Below are 15,170 nucleotides of genomic sequence, written 5' to 3'. Positions count from 1 at the left end.
AGTACAGTACCATAGATTGCATTTAATCATTTAGATGTCATTGTCTCTTTAGTTGTTTTTTTTTAAATTGTGTAAACACATATACAACATAAACTTTCCTGTCTCAACCACTCCTAGGCATAACTTTCAGTGGGATTAATCACATTCACCATCCCTCACCACCTCTCTCATCACCTCTCACCACCATCTATTACCATGACTTTCCTACCACCCACACAGATACCCTACACCCATTATGCATTATATCTCCTTTCTCCCTTCCTCCTGCCCCTGGTAACCTGTACTCTACTTTCTGTCTCTATGAGCTTGCATTTTCTAGCTATTTCATATATATGGAATCATATAGTATCAGTCTCTTTGTGTCTCTTATTTCATTCAACCTGATGTCTTCAAAGTTCATCTACATAGTAGCATGTATCAGAATTTCATTTCTTTTTAAGGTTGAGCAATATTCCATATTTACATACTACATTTTGTTTTCATTCATCTGCCAATAGATATTTGGGTTGCTTCCACCTTTCGGCTCTTGTGAATAATGCTGCTATGAGCATTCATGTACAAATATCTGTACAAGTCCTTGTTCTCAGTTCTTTGGGGTATCTACCTAGAACTCGGGTTGCTGGGTCATATGGCAAATATCTATTTTACTTTTTAAGGAACCACCAATCTGTTTTCTACCTGCCTGCAACATTTTACTTTCCCACCAACAATGTACTAAGGTTCCGATTTCTCCACATCTTCACTAGTGCCTATTATTTTCCAGTTTTTTAAAGAAAATAATCATTCTAATGGGTGTGAGGTGTGATCTCCTGGTTTTAATTTTCGTTTTCCTAATGAGTAATGATGGAGAGCATCTTTTTGTAGGCTTATTGGTCATTTATTTATCTTTGGAGAAATGTCTATTTAAGTCCTTTGACCATTTTTAAAAATTGGGTTGTCTTTTTGTTGTTGTATTGTAGGAGTTCTTTATATATTCTGGATGTTAAACCCTTATCAGATATGTTTTCCAAAATTTTCTCCTGTTCTGTTGGTTGTTTTCACTTTCTTAATGATGTCCTTTGCAAAAGGACTTTGAAGTCCCGTTTATCTTTCTTTCTTTTATTGCTTTTGCTTTCAGTGTAAAGGCTAAGAATCCATTGCCTAATACAAGGTCCTAAAGTTATTTCCTTATGTTTTCTTCTGAGAGTTTCATAGTTTTAGCTTTTTTGTTTAGGTTGTAGATGCATTTTGAGTTAATTTTTCTCTATGGTGTGCGTTATGGATCCACTTTCATTCTTTTGCATATGGATATCCAGTTTTCCCAGCATTGTTTCTTGAAAAGACTATTCTTTCCCCAATGAGTAGACTTGGCACCCTTGTCAAAAATCAGTTGGCCATAGATGGTTGGGGTTAATTTTTTTCTGTGCTCTAAGTTCCAATCCATTGGTTTATATGTCTGTTCTTGTACCAAAACCACTCCATTTTGATTACTGTGGCATTGTAATACATTTTTATATCAGGAAGTGTGAAACCCCAACTATGTTCTTTTTCAGAATTATTTTGGCTGTTCAGAGTCCCCTGTCCTTCAATATGAATTTGATGATTAGCTTTTCTGTTTCTGCAGAGAAGACTGTTGGAATTTTGATTGGGATTACAATAAATCAGTAAATTGATTTGGCTGATATTGACATCTTAATGATATTAAGTCTTCCAATCCATTAGCTTTGTCTTCTGTGTAAGGAGAAGTGAACATAGTTTTGGATTTCTGGCACACACAGTCAAATCTATATGCTAAATACTTCAAAAAGGCTATGTGCTCTTCTGTTCCCCCAGAGAGTTTACCATTCCCCATTGTGTCCCTGTGCCTGATGCTGAGTTTGACTTGTCGTTTTTTTAATCTGGTTCACCCAGTTGATTTTATGTCCCTCTTACTTGGCTCTTGTTAGACATTTGCATTTGAGATCCCTGATATTTATATTCTAAGACTGACATGACAGAAAAATGCATTGTCTGAAAGATATACTTCAGAAAGACTTAGAGAGTTCTCGGGGTTTTTATAATAATCTAATGAAGCGTTTCTCAGCCTGGGCACTATTGGCATTTGGGGCCAGATAATCTTTTGTTGTCAGGGCTGTTCTGAGCATTGTAGGATGCTTAGCGGTATCCCTGGCCGCTATTCACTAGATGCCGGTGGCACTCCTTTCCCCAGTTGTAACAATCAAAAATATCTTAAGGCATTGCTAAATGCCCCCTCAGGGGCAAAATTGCCCCTAGGTGAGAACTACTGGTTTAAAGTTTACTTCCACTATTAATGAACCAGTCCGCTATTAATGAACATTTTAGTTGCTGCTTCCAAGTGATTGGTTAGTACAAACTCAAAGCATTTTGAATATTCTTATATATACATATAAGTATGGGACCAAAAATGATTATATAGGAGGCTGGCTCAGGATTAACCTTTGATAATTTATTCATTTCCAAGTCAGCATTTCCAAGTAAATAACATCCCATCACATCTTTTTTTTTTTTTTTTAATTTTATTTTGAAATAAATTCAAAGTTACAGGAGCAGTTGCAAAAACAATACAAACCCCATACACAGCATACCCTGACCCCCCTCCTCCGTTACCCCAATCCACCAACTTTAACATGCTGTCACACCGCCATTTCTTTCTTTCCCTCCCTGCCTATCTATCATCCATCATCTATTGCTCTGTCTTTTGACATATGAGAGCAAGCTGCACACATCCTTGAACAAACACTATTCTTTTATGCAATCCCATTAAATGCAGCTAAGGAGCACAAGAGATTCAACAATGATACAAAGCTTACATTCTATATTTCCTTTTTTTTTTCTTCTGTCCCAACTGTGTCCCTTTGAGCCTCCTGTCCTCCATCCTCAGATCCCATCCAGGATCATCCTTGGCATTCAATTGTCATCTATTTAGACTGTCTTTTTTTTTTTTTTCAATTGTGGAAACATATATACAGCCTAAATCTTCCCATTCCACCCCCTCCCTGGCATTCCATTAGTGAGATTAATCACATTTAGAATGTTGTAACGCTGTCACCTTCCCACCATCCGTTACTAGAAATTTCCCTTCACCCCAAACAGCAACCCTACACTCATTTCTTAACTCCCCATTGCCCCTTCCCCCACTTCTCATAACCCATACTCTACTTTTCATCTCTATGGTTATATTCTCTGATAATTTCTTTGCGTTTACTGCATCCCATCACATCTTATAACTTGGAGTAGGGACCAATTGTGTATAGTTAAATTTACTCTTATAAATTCCTTAGGAAGGTGACAGGTTGAAGCCAAAATTTGTCTTTCAATGAATCCAACTTAAGTGGTATTTTTCTCCAGTTGAAACATATTTCTGTTACTTAGTTAGGCACTAAATGTGGAAGTTGCTTGTATTTAGTGATATGTATTAAAATTATATATTTAAGTGCTAGAAACATCTCATTGCTGTGAGATGCTGGTACTCTGAGGGACTTGGGAACTGAAAACTGCCTAAGAGGGCAGCAGCTTCAAGTCTTCCATTTCACACTTATTTTCAATCATGAGCTTATTGAATGTAGTTGGATAAACGTTCTCTCAGTCCTCTCCTCTCTTTTTTGGCTGAGTGCATTTGCATAAGTAAAAATCTGTCATACGACACTTCTTCATGCTAGGCATGTAATAGGCACTTAATATATATTTGGTAAATGAATAAATGAATTTATGATGAATACCAGCTGGAAATCTAGTGAGGTCATGATTGCTGCAAAATTAACTCTAATCCTAATAAATAAGTGAATGCTAGGCTGGGTTCTTAGAACATAGCAGATGGACCCACATGTGGTGATGATTAATAACAAAAAGTGTGATCCTTGGTTTATCATTTTAGAATACATACATGTATTTGCCTTTCTTTAAAAAACTCACAAGCCAACTTCTTTTAAAAGGAAATGGATTTAAAGGACAGAGCGTAAGAGGAATTATTAAGAAAAATAAACATCATTACTGGGAGTTGACAGCTGACCTTATAATATGAATAAATTGGATTGTGGTATATTTTGATTTTCAGGAAGTCCAAACCAGTTTCCCAAGATTATCAATGTGGTTAAGCCATACTACTCAGATTTCAAATGAGTAGAGAGATTTATCCTTGTATAAGCCCAGGAGCCAAGTGACTTTTATTTCCTGTAGTGGTTTGGAAAGCTGGACTTTTCACCTTTAGGATGGGCCATAACCTGGTTTTTAAATGTAATGTTGACAGATACAGGCCATAGTACCGCCAAGCTTGGTTACTCTCACTCTAATTATCTGTTCTTCCTGAAAGAATGTTAGCTTATGAACAGTTCCCTCAGTGAGTTCACGTGGTCACTCCGTGGCATAGTCAGGGTGATAGAACCAAAAACAAACTTTCAATGGAAGAAGAGACCCACATAAACCAAAGCTGATCAAATGACAGTAGAGGGCACTTCCTAACGCAGCACAGTGCAGTGTGGGCTGAACAAAGCCTATCTGGAGGCCAAGTTTGGTTCCCCCGTTTGATCTCTATAACCACTGATCTATGCAGGTCGAATGAGTGCTTTGGAAGGAAATTTGTCTTGGGTTCACCATTTGAACCACCATTTGAACCTCATCTACATCAATATGTTGGTCAAAATGGGGCAAACCCCAAGGAAGCTATTGTAAAAATTACATAAGGCATGGATTCTGAAGCTAATCTGTAGTGTTTTCATTTGTCATCGGGTGGGGGTGTGAAGAGACTCTATGCCATGGTGGAATTGGGAATCTTCTGGTTAACTCTCTAAGACACTGCGCTGAAAATGTGTCTGGAAATCCGGTAATGGAATAAAATGGTTAAGGCCTTTGAAGCCAAACAGACTGGGTTTGCCTCCTGGCTCTTCAACAGAGTTGCTGTGAGCCACTGAACAAGTGATTTAACCTCTGTAAACTTCACATCTTTACCTGCAGAGTCTGGTTGTGGTGTGACTTTGAGTAAACAAGGCCCGAAAAGTGCCTTGCAGGTGCCTGGCACTTGGCAACTCAACAAAGGGCAGCTATGGTAAAGACAGGAAGAGACAGAAAAGTAGGAAGAGAAGAATTAGCAATGCAATATGCTCTTTGAATACCAGTATGACCAGAATTTTGAATAGCTTTTCCTGTACTTCTTCTAGGCTCTAAGAGACCCTGGAGACTACCTCCTTAAATACTTTGAGCAGTTAGAGTATTTCTCTTACAGAATGCAAGGCCGATTGTGAGTGGGTCACATTACCTGTTCTGCCTACTCTTAAGTTCCATAAAGACCACACCCTTCTCTTTTGACAGCTAGAATTTTGCCATTTAATGATTAATTAGATAACTGTTGATCCTACACAAGGTACATTTTAGTTCCCTTGATACTATTTGAGGGATACCTTGGTTTTCATTAGAAACACATTTTCAAGTCATCATCTTGTCAAGTGATTTCCACAGATGGCTGACTTGGTCCATTTTATTTCAGAAGATGGTAAGGAAATAACAGAAGAGTAATACAAAGGACTACATAAACCTTTTTATTGCAATGATATCTATTATGAAATAGCTCATCAAAAATGGGCAATCTTTTTTTTTTTTTTTAAAGTGTTTTTTTTTCTTTAATTTCAAGAGTAATATATTCTTTTTTTTTTAAAGTGTTTTTTTTTCTTTAATTTCAAGAGTAATATATTCTTTTTTTTTTTTTTTTTTTTTTTTTACAAAACAAATTGTACTTTCGATTGTTTACAGTACCATTACATAGTTGTACATTCATCACCTAAATCAATCCCTGACACCTTCATTAGCACACACACAAAAATAACAAGAATAATAATTAGAGTGAAAAAGAGCAATTGAAGCAAAAAAGAACACTGGGTACCTTTGTCTGCCTGTTTGCTTCCCCTACTTTTCTACACATCCATCCATAAACTAGACAAAGTGGAGTTTGGTCCTTATGGCATTCCCAATCCCACTGTCACCCCTCACAAGCCACACCTCCATACAACTGTCTTCGAGATTCATGGGTTCTGGGTTGCAGTCCAACAGTTTCAGGTATCCACCACCAGCCACCCCAACTCTTCAGAACCCAAAAAAGGTTGTCTAAAGTGTGCGTAAGAGTGCCCACCAGAGTGATCTCTCAGCTCGTTTTGGAATCTCTCTGCCACTGAAGCTTATTTCATTTCCTTTCACATCCCCCTTTTGGTCAAGAAGATGCTCTCCATCCCACGACGCCGGGTCTACATTCCTCCCCGGGAGTCATATTCCACGCTGCCAGGGAGATTCACTTCCCTGGGTGTCTGATCCCACGCAGGGGGGAGGAAAAATGGGCAATCTTATGCGAATGGTTTTATGATTATCGATTGCAATGACTTCTAACTACTCGGAGTTAGGCCAGACGCCACACGTTAAGGGCACGCCCCTCCACAAGACTGCTCTCACTTCAGACACCTGCCACAAATTGGGGGTTCCCTCACTTCTGACCAACTGGCTATAAATTCAAGGGGTTTTCATTGCTTCCTCAGATTCCATGATTCATTAGAACAACTCACAGAACTCAGGACAACATTATACATATGATTACAATTTTATTATAGCAATAAGGATACAAATAACCACTCAAAAGAAAAGACACATGGTGCGAGGTCTGGGAGGGGCCCAAATACGAAGCTTCCATTGTCCCCTTCTCCCTGTGGAGTCAGAACAGGTCATCCTCCAGCACATCAATATGTGACAAAATTTCCATCCAGTGAAGCTCATCCAAGCTTTTGGTATCCAGAGTTTTTATTGAGGCTTGATCACATTCTGCCCATGTAGCTGACCTTTTAGTCTCCAGCTCCTCTGGAGGTAGGAACTGGTATGTTGTGTTCCAAGGCCTCCATCATAAATCACATTATCAGTCTGTCTGGTGGTCACAGCCCCCAAGCAAAGAAAGACATTCCTCTCAGGCTGGTCATTCCAGGGACCTAGAGATCATCTCCCAGTAACCAAGGGCAAAGGCCAGACTGCTCTTTGTGTAAAGTTAATTTTTTACTCTGTACCAAAATTCCAACATGGTGGAATAGTATGTAGCCAGTAAAAATCATCATGAGGATGCTATAGGAACATGAGAAAGGGTATAACAAAATGTGAAGAATGCTGAGTAAAAAGAGAATAGGAAAGATGCACTATTATAATTATGTAATAAAAATGATACAGATAATATACAATATACAAAATTGTATACAATGAAAATAATATGCAATGTATACAAAATAATAAACAATGAAAACCTCTGATTTTATGAGAAGAATAAGGAAAATGAGATTGTGGCAGTTTAATACTATTTTAAGTGTTATATCTTTTTAAAAATTGTGTGGACTTGGCTCTATTGACAGGCTTTTGGCATGTCTTCAGGGAGGATGCCAGAGAATCAGTGCATGGCAAGGCATTTTTATTTGGATGATAGTTCCACTAAACTGGAAGCTTTTCCAGGGCAAGAATTATACCTCATTCATTTTTGGGTCTGTAATACAATTACATTATAAATACTAAATAACTATTCATTAACTGAAAAAAAATCATTGTTTGATTTGGTTGTCAAATTTGAGGGCTGTTTTAAGTTAGAGTGCATAGTTGTCTGCATGGTGGTCACTGAGTTTTCACAGAACCCACCATGATATAAATGTTTACTTTTTGGATTTCATGTATTTGATTACTAACATGCATATTTTTTTAGGTGACAGTGATGATAATTGCTATATTACTTTTCTTTTTCAGTGATGAAAATGCCAGGAAAGATTTAAAGACCCTACCAGCCTTTCCAACCAAAACTCTTCAGGAACATCCATCCCTTGCTTATTGGTAAGCCACGTCAACACAAATGTACACAACATTAAATTTCTTGAACATGATTATTGTATCTAATGGAGTTACATAAGTGAATATCCTTGGTGTTAGGAAGGATTAAGTGGTAAAGGAGCATAATGTGGGCAACCTACTTTCAAATGTTCAGAAGATAGATAGGTAGATGGGTAGGTAGGTAGGTAGATAGAGAAAGATATAACAAATGTGGCAAAATGTTAAAGGCTGGTAATTCTGGGAGTCCATATGAGGGTATATCAGAGTTCTTTGTATTGTTTTTGTATTACTTTTGCAAATGTCCTATACATTTACAATTCTTTCAAAATTAAAAATTAAAAAAAAAATAAGATAAATGTAGGCCGCTTGGTGGCCCTGATATCATAGCCTTCCTTGAGAACTGCATGCTTTTCAGGAAATTAAAAGAAATATAAGTGAGGAAAATAACAAATTGCCTATCAAATTTGTCACAGTAACCCTAGGTAGACCTTGATCCTTTCATTGGAAGGATCTTGTCAAAACTTGCTGGACACCACTGTACCAAGACATGTCACATTTCTTTCAAGGGTTTAAAAGGTCTGCAGAGTGTGCTTTTAAGTGAACGTAATGTACAATATACGTGCAGTAACTGTGTAATGCGGCTTTAATCTGGCAGAGTGCATTATGAATGTTATAAACACAAATCTCCTTGATCAGGGGTTTCCTTAATGACCAGAAATGACTTTATGTCATTACTTTCCTTGTGTTTTACCTCCATTGCAGAGTTGTATGTCTTGAGTTGTTTTATTTATTTGTGTCAATGAATCCACAGCACCCATTTTCCATACCACGTTTTTACAAGAAAATTACTTTTTTTCCTCTTTGAATTATATTCCCTTTAAATGTATTTTCCTTGCTTTAAGTCTCTGAATCCTAAAGATGGCTTTTCTTTCCACTAAAAAGCAGATACACAATAAATACTCAACATTGATAGCTTTAATAAGAATGTTGGTATGTATTTCCCATTTATTTAGTGAAAATGAGCACTGAGGCTACATTGCATGCTGACTGGAACCTTCTTAAATCATTGTTAAGTGTTAGTTTCTTAAGAAAAAAAAACAAAGACCACTGATTAATTTTCACTGATTACTGGTCTTCTTTTTGAAACTGGATTTGGAAAGCTAATTGCAAAACCTTTTGGATAAAACAGATACAGAGATAAAAATATTTACACTTCTAGGTTATACTTCAGATATGATTGTAAGAGCTACTTTGTCTGAGAGTAGAGTAAGATAGCTGAATGATTTCAAGGATCGCCAATCTAGTTCTCTCTTTTCCAGTCAACGAATTTTAGCCCAGGACGATGATGAAGGGGTTTTCTCCTAAAGAAGTGTGTTCCCAAGTGATGAAAATACAGTATTTCAGATTGCACACACACTCAGAAGCACTTTTAATTCTTTTGGAATCTTTCTGAAAAATTCAAGGAGAAAGTCTTTAACACCTAACACTTGCTATTCTCCCTTTTTTAAACCTTATGCTCAGGGAGAGGCTGGGCCTCCCTGTGTTTGTGCCTGGGAGTCTCCTCCTGAGTGCCTCTTTGTTGCTCGGATGTGGCCCTCTCTCTCTGGCTAGGCCAACTTGAAAGGTGGGGTCACTGCCCTCCCCCCTACGTGGGATCAGACACCCGGGGAAGTGGATCTCCCTGGCAACGTGGAGTGTGACTCCCAGGGAGGAGTGTAGACCTGGCACCGTGGGACGGAGAACATCTTCTTGACCAGGGGGGGGATGTGAAGGGAGATGAAGTGGGCTTCAGTGGCGGAGAGATTCCAGGGGGAGCCGAGAGGTCACTCTGGTGGGCACTCTTATGCACACTTTAGACAACCCTTTTTAGGTTCTAAAGAATTGGGGTAGCTGGTGGTGGATACCTGAAACTATCAAACTACAACCCAGAACCCATGAATCTCGAAGACAGTTGTATAAAAATGTAGCTTATGAGGGGTGACAATGGGATTGGGAAAGCCATAAGGACCAAACACCACTTTGTCTAGTTTATGGATGGATGTGTAGAAAAGTAGGGGAGGGAAACAGACAGACAAAGGTACCCAGTGTTCTTTTTTGCTTCAATTGCTCTTTTTCACTCTAATTATTATTTTTTGTTGTTTTTGTGTGTGTGCTAATGAAGGTGTCAGGGATTGATTTAGGTGATGAATGTACAACTATGTAATGGTACTGTAAACAATCGAAAGTACAATTTGTTTTGTATGACTGCGTGGTATGTGAATATATCTCAATAAAATGATGATTTAAAAAAAAAAAAAAAAAAAAAAAAAAAAAAAAAAAAAAAACCTTATGCTCAAAACTTCCCCAGCAGTTTTCTCAAACTAATATTTAATAACATTGTTTTGTTTTTGTTACAGTCCATTCACTTATGGCAGAGGGTATTAGTTTTCCATTTGAGAAATTGATATTATATTTCCTTTTCTAATAAAGTTTATAAAAATATTAAAATGACAAAAATGACAAGGTAGTCAAATGTCTGAGGTTTGAAATCCATGTCCTACAGAAACAAAAGTCAACCAGACTATCTTCCAAGCCAAGTTAGTGAGGCCTTTCCTTTCACAATTCCAGTAGCCGCCTGAGAATCTTGAAATTGAGTCTATACCTCATATAATTATGCATTGCCATACTTTTTATTTCCTTATTTTACAGTGAGGACAGAGTAATTGAGCATTACTTGAAAATCAAAGGTCTGACTCGAGGTCAAGCAGTGGTCCAGTGAGTAGCTTTCCTTCCTTTTACCTAGATATAATTTTGATGTCTTCTGTTTGAAGAAGTCATTTTAAATTATTTCTCTTGCATAGTTTTTTGTATACCTGGTCCTCATCTGGTTAGGAATTATCTTACCATAAATTGGAAAATGTCTTATGTCATTCCAAAAATTGGTATCACCAATCCAAATGCTTACAAGCATCAGGCGGGAATCAAAAATGAGAATGGTGGGGGCTGTGGTGAGCCGAAGAGTTTTTACCCTGAGTAAAGGAGGTAAGATTACTCGGCTTTAGAATGCAGGCACAGTGTTACCATACCTTCTGATATTTTCCAAGAGAAGCTTGAAATTCAGATTTTTAAATCCCAATTTTAAATATTGGAAAGGAATTTTAAGAAAATTTTAATGTGGTATGTACCAAAATAAACCTTTCTGGAGGGCATGTTTAGTTCTCTGGTTTGTGACTCTATTTTGGGTGAGGCACACAGTGTATTAGTGTTGGATGATCTGTTTCTTCATGCAGCCAAGAACAGATCCTAGTGATCTATATCTGCGTTGTATAACATATAGGGTTACCATCCATTTATTGTAAGAACAGTTCACTTGCTACACTAAAGTTTTAAAAATTATCAAAGTAATCAGTTTGAAGTACATTATTGCTGTGGTTATAGTAGAGTATCTTTCATGATTATAAAAGTTAAACACAGAGAGAGAGAGAGAGAGAGAGAGAATACAAAATAGATCATGTAAGAAAAGAAAAAAGGACCTGGAGATTGCTAATCTTCTGGTCACTGTGTAGGTTTCCCCCTGCCACACCCTCAACAATAATCTTTTTATCATAATACATCTGTAAACTTTAAGGCAGATATCAGAAGTTAGCAGTCCTGAAGTTGAATCCTTGACATTTTATTATGCCTGTTTCCTTAAAAAAAACAACAACAACAAAAAACCAGAGTAATAATTTCCCTGAAGGATTTTAAGTTAGGTTAGTGAGTGCATTACATTACAAAGTGTCCTTGCTTAAATGCAGAGTTCTTTCACTTCCTTTGATCATTATCACTGTGGTTCCAAATAAAAGACTATATAACATGGTAGTTAAGGCTCTAGGCTGTGGATGGAGTCAGACTCCCTTTATCTGGATCCTGGCTGTGTAATTTAATTGCTGCATGACCTTCGTCCATATGCTTAACCTCTTATATTCATTTACATATGGTCCATTTACTTAAAAAAATTATCAAATTATTGATGGCAGAATCCAGAGAAATTGATTTTCAAAATGCAGTTGAAAAGTCGACTTGTGTTTAAAAAGAACCTCAATTCCTTGAGGGGAGAGAGGAAGTCTTATGCAATTCAGTCCACTCCATAGCCCTTTCAGCATACATAATAACTGCTTTATTGAATTAAAAATAGCAGGAAGTAGCATCATTGCTTCAATTATATATTTTTTTGGTGGCGGTTGTTGCATAGGTTCTGTCAGGTTTAAAGTACACATCACAAAGTTTTGACAGATGTTTACAGTTATGTTAACTTCTACCACAGTCACCAAATGGAATAGCTTCAATTTTTGCTTATTATGAGCATGATTCTCATTGCTTGCATCATTAGGTACTTTCTTAAAAAAAAAAAAAAATCTTGCAATTTGAGTTTATAATACTATATAACAACACAACATGTTTCTCTCCAGAATGGTTTAGACATTAGTCAAGGTTATGAGGAAAGTAGATACAAATTGTGTTTCTTTAAGCCACTTTTTTTATTAGGGCACTCTGAATACATTGAAATATATTCATTCTCCATAGGTACATGAAAATAGTAGAAGCTCTACCAACTTACGGAGTCCATTACTATGCAGTAAAGGTAAATACTGTCACATAACAAAGTTTTCATTATATCTGTGATATTTTATGAGTGTTAGTGACCAACATCAACTTTTTTAAAATCACATAAACCTATATGCATATATATGTAAGCTGTCTCTAGAAATTGCAGTATTTTGAGTGAGATTGATTTAAAAAATAAAAAGCCTGATTATATCATCAAAATTGAAATTATAAAACATTATTTTTACAAAAATACTTGATACATTCATGTATTTTCCCAAGGCCTTTCTTAGTCCTAAAATATTCAGATCACTCTCTTTTGACATACCTATTCCTGTTGCTAATCCTTGCTGTCTTTTTCTTTTCCAGTTGTGCACCTAACTCTGTCAGATCATTTGACTGTACTTTTTATCTGGGACTCATGCAGTCTCCAGTGTTATTTCAAAAACACATAAAATGCTGGAATTTTTGCAGGATTTGCAATTTTTTAATCAGTATGTTTTGATTTGCATAGTATTTTCAAATGTTTATAAACAGGGAGAGATTGACTAAGAAATATGAGATGATCAGCAGGGATAAAGTATAGTGTTAAGAAGGGAGTCTTATTTGAAAGGGGAATAATTTTTTAATAGATCAGGTCTTGAGTGAATATTTTTCATGCCCTAGCAATGTTTGCATCCCCATACAATTCAAAATACTTGCATAATAAGGATATTCTGAACTAAAAATATGTACCAATTCAACTTTAATTTCCAATGATTTTTAATTTGTTTGCATAGTGGTGTATATATAAGCCTAATTTTCCTTTCCCTATGTCAGTACATCCTTTGCTTTGGGAAAACCTAAAAGATAAATTTATGGGAAAAAAAATACTGTTCCCCTCCCAATATGTACCTCAAACTGTTTATTCAAGCGTCCTGTTACTGGATTGTACAGTTCTCCAGAAGAATTTTTTAATACTCTCATGTTCATTGTTAAGTGTATCATAAGCATCAGGATTTGGAAAGCACTTTTCTCATCTTTGTAATTCTTTGGAAATTTTGCCAACCATTACAGCTGATTACTAATTGAGAGAACAAAGAGCTGCTTTTTTTCTTTTTTTTTTTTTTTTAATGGATAACTGGCTTTGCACTCTGGATTAATTCTTAGTTGAGTTACACTATTTTATTCTCTACAGCTATTGAACCAAAACAGTAATGCTTCATTCTTTTTAATCATATTAACAGTACTGCTCTGTTTTGACTTAGATAGATCTCATTTGAAGAAAATCTAAGAAGGCATTTTAATAACAAATTAGGTTTTTAAGTGGTGTTTGTTTACCAAGACAGCTTTATTTTGACTTGTTGATACTTGTCAAGGGATGAAATTGGTAAATATTGCTTCACTTCTGGAAGACTTAACAATTAGGTCTTGGTTCTCATGCTTTTCCTTCTTCTAGGATAAACAAGGAATTCCTTGGTGGCTTGGAATCAGCTATAAAGGAATCGGCCAGTATGATTTACAAGATAAGGTGAAGCCTCGGAAAGTAAGTATGAATCACTTCAAACACTTATGAGCAAACCTTATTAATAAACCTCAAACTATTTTGGAGCATTGTGCAGTCTTAGGCAAAAAACTTTGGTTAATGAAGTCATGAATTCAGCATAGACCCAAGTATAACTTTTTACAACTCATTTATGCACCATGTACACAATGATTCCACTTCTGGTCATTTATTCTTACGTAATAAAGTAATGCACAAATATTTTATTACAAGGATGTTGATCACAACGTTGTTTGCAAGTGCACACAGGTTTTAAGTTCATATGAATAGGATGATGCCATTTTCTTTTATATAAATAATACATATTTATATATTTGCATTTGATGGCTAGACAGATGATTAAATTATAAAGATATAAATCAAAATTTTTGTCACTGGTTATTCCTTGGTGGTATAGTCATGAATAATCTACTATTAGTTTTTTTTTTTTTCACTTTGTTTCAAAATTTCTTACAGTAATCCTGTCTGCTTTTCATAAAGAGTAATAAATTATGGTCTACTTATTAAAAGGTTATACTCAATCAGATTTGGATTTTTCAGAGTAAATAAGTTACATTATTTTAAATTTAAAATTTGATTATGAAATTGCTTCTCTTAACCCAAGCACAAGTGTACAATACATTTTTGCCTGTATAAGAATTGATGAATCGATCCAGATCATCATCAGGCTACCCTTGGCCTACTCAGTGTTATGATGACTTGAAAGCTTACACATGCTGCCCTGTGTTTTGACACCCTCGCGGTCCCAGGCAGTCATCACTGGAGTTTATAGGAGTGAAACAATTGCCTATAATTATAGGACAGGGACATCCTATCTGTATTATCATTACCTGACATCTCAGCCTTAAATATCTCCTGTCACTTCTGTCTCTTGCTTTAATGTGTATTAGAAAAACAGCCATATTCTTCCTAAAACAGCCCTTGTAATCATAACCACAGCACTCTTCATCTCCTAAGCATCCTTTCAGCTTTAATCGATGCTCACAATCTTCCTTTGAGTTATAAAGATAAGTACAGCTCCTATTCCCTCTTCACTTTATGCTTGTTAAACTAACACAGACAACATAAAAGGGTGGCCTGGGGCAAAGCACAACCCCCCTCTAATACTCAAACTCAGGTCTCCTGGGTCCATGTAGTTGGGTACTGAGACTTCTTATCAGAAATTATCAATGAAAATTATAAAATATCATTCAACCCCTGACATCCACCTGTATGAGGGACACTGAAAGCA

At 36.3% G+C, this 15,170-nt stretch overlaps 1 protein-coding gene across 2 annotated transcripts in view; it reads left to right on the top strand.

Moving 5' to 3' along the window:
- Positions 1-15,170, top strand: part of FRMD4B (FERM domain containing 4B) — a 338,099-nt gene that overhangs the window by 280,910 nt on the left and 42,019 nt on the right. For both annotated transcript variants that reach the window (XM_037800162.1, XM_037800153.1), the window contains 4 exons: positions 7,750-7,833; positions 10,519-10,584; positions 12,376-12,433; positions 13,835-13,921. In XM_037800162.1, the coding sequence (XP_037656090.1) occupies positions 7,750-7,833; positions 10,519-10,584; positions 12,376-12,433; positions 13,835-13,921 (295 nt within the window). The remainder of the gene's footprint in view (positions 1-7,749; positions 7,834-10,518; positions 10,585-12,375; positions 12,434-13,834; positions 13,922-15,170) is intronic.

Source organism: Choloepus didactylus, chromosome 1, assembly GCF_015220235.1.
Source record: "Choloepus didactylus isolate mChoDid1 chromosome 1, mChoDid1.pri, whole genome shotgun sequence".
Taxonomy (NCBI): Eukaryota; Metazoa; Chordata; class Mammalia; order Pilosa; family Megalonychidae; genus Choloepus; species Choloepus didactylus.
The sequence above is the reverse complement of the archived record's forward strand: the minus strand, read 5'-3'. Positions and strand labels throughout refer to the sequence as shown.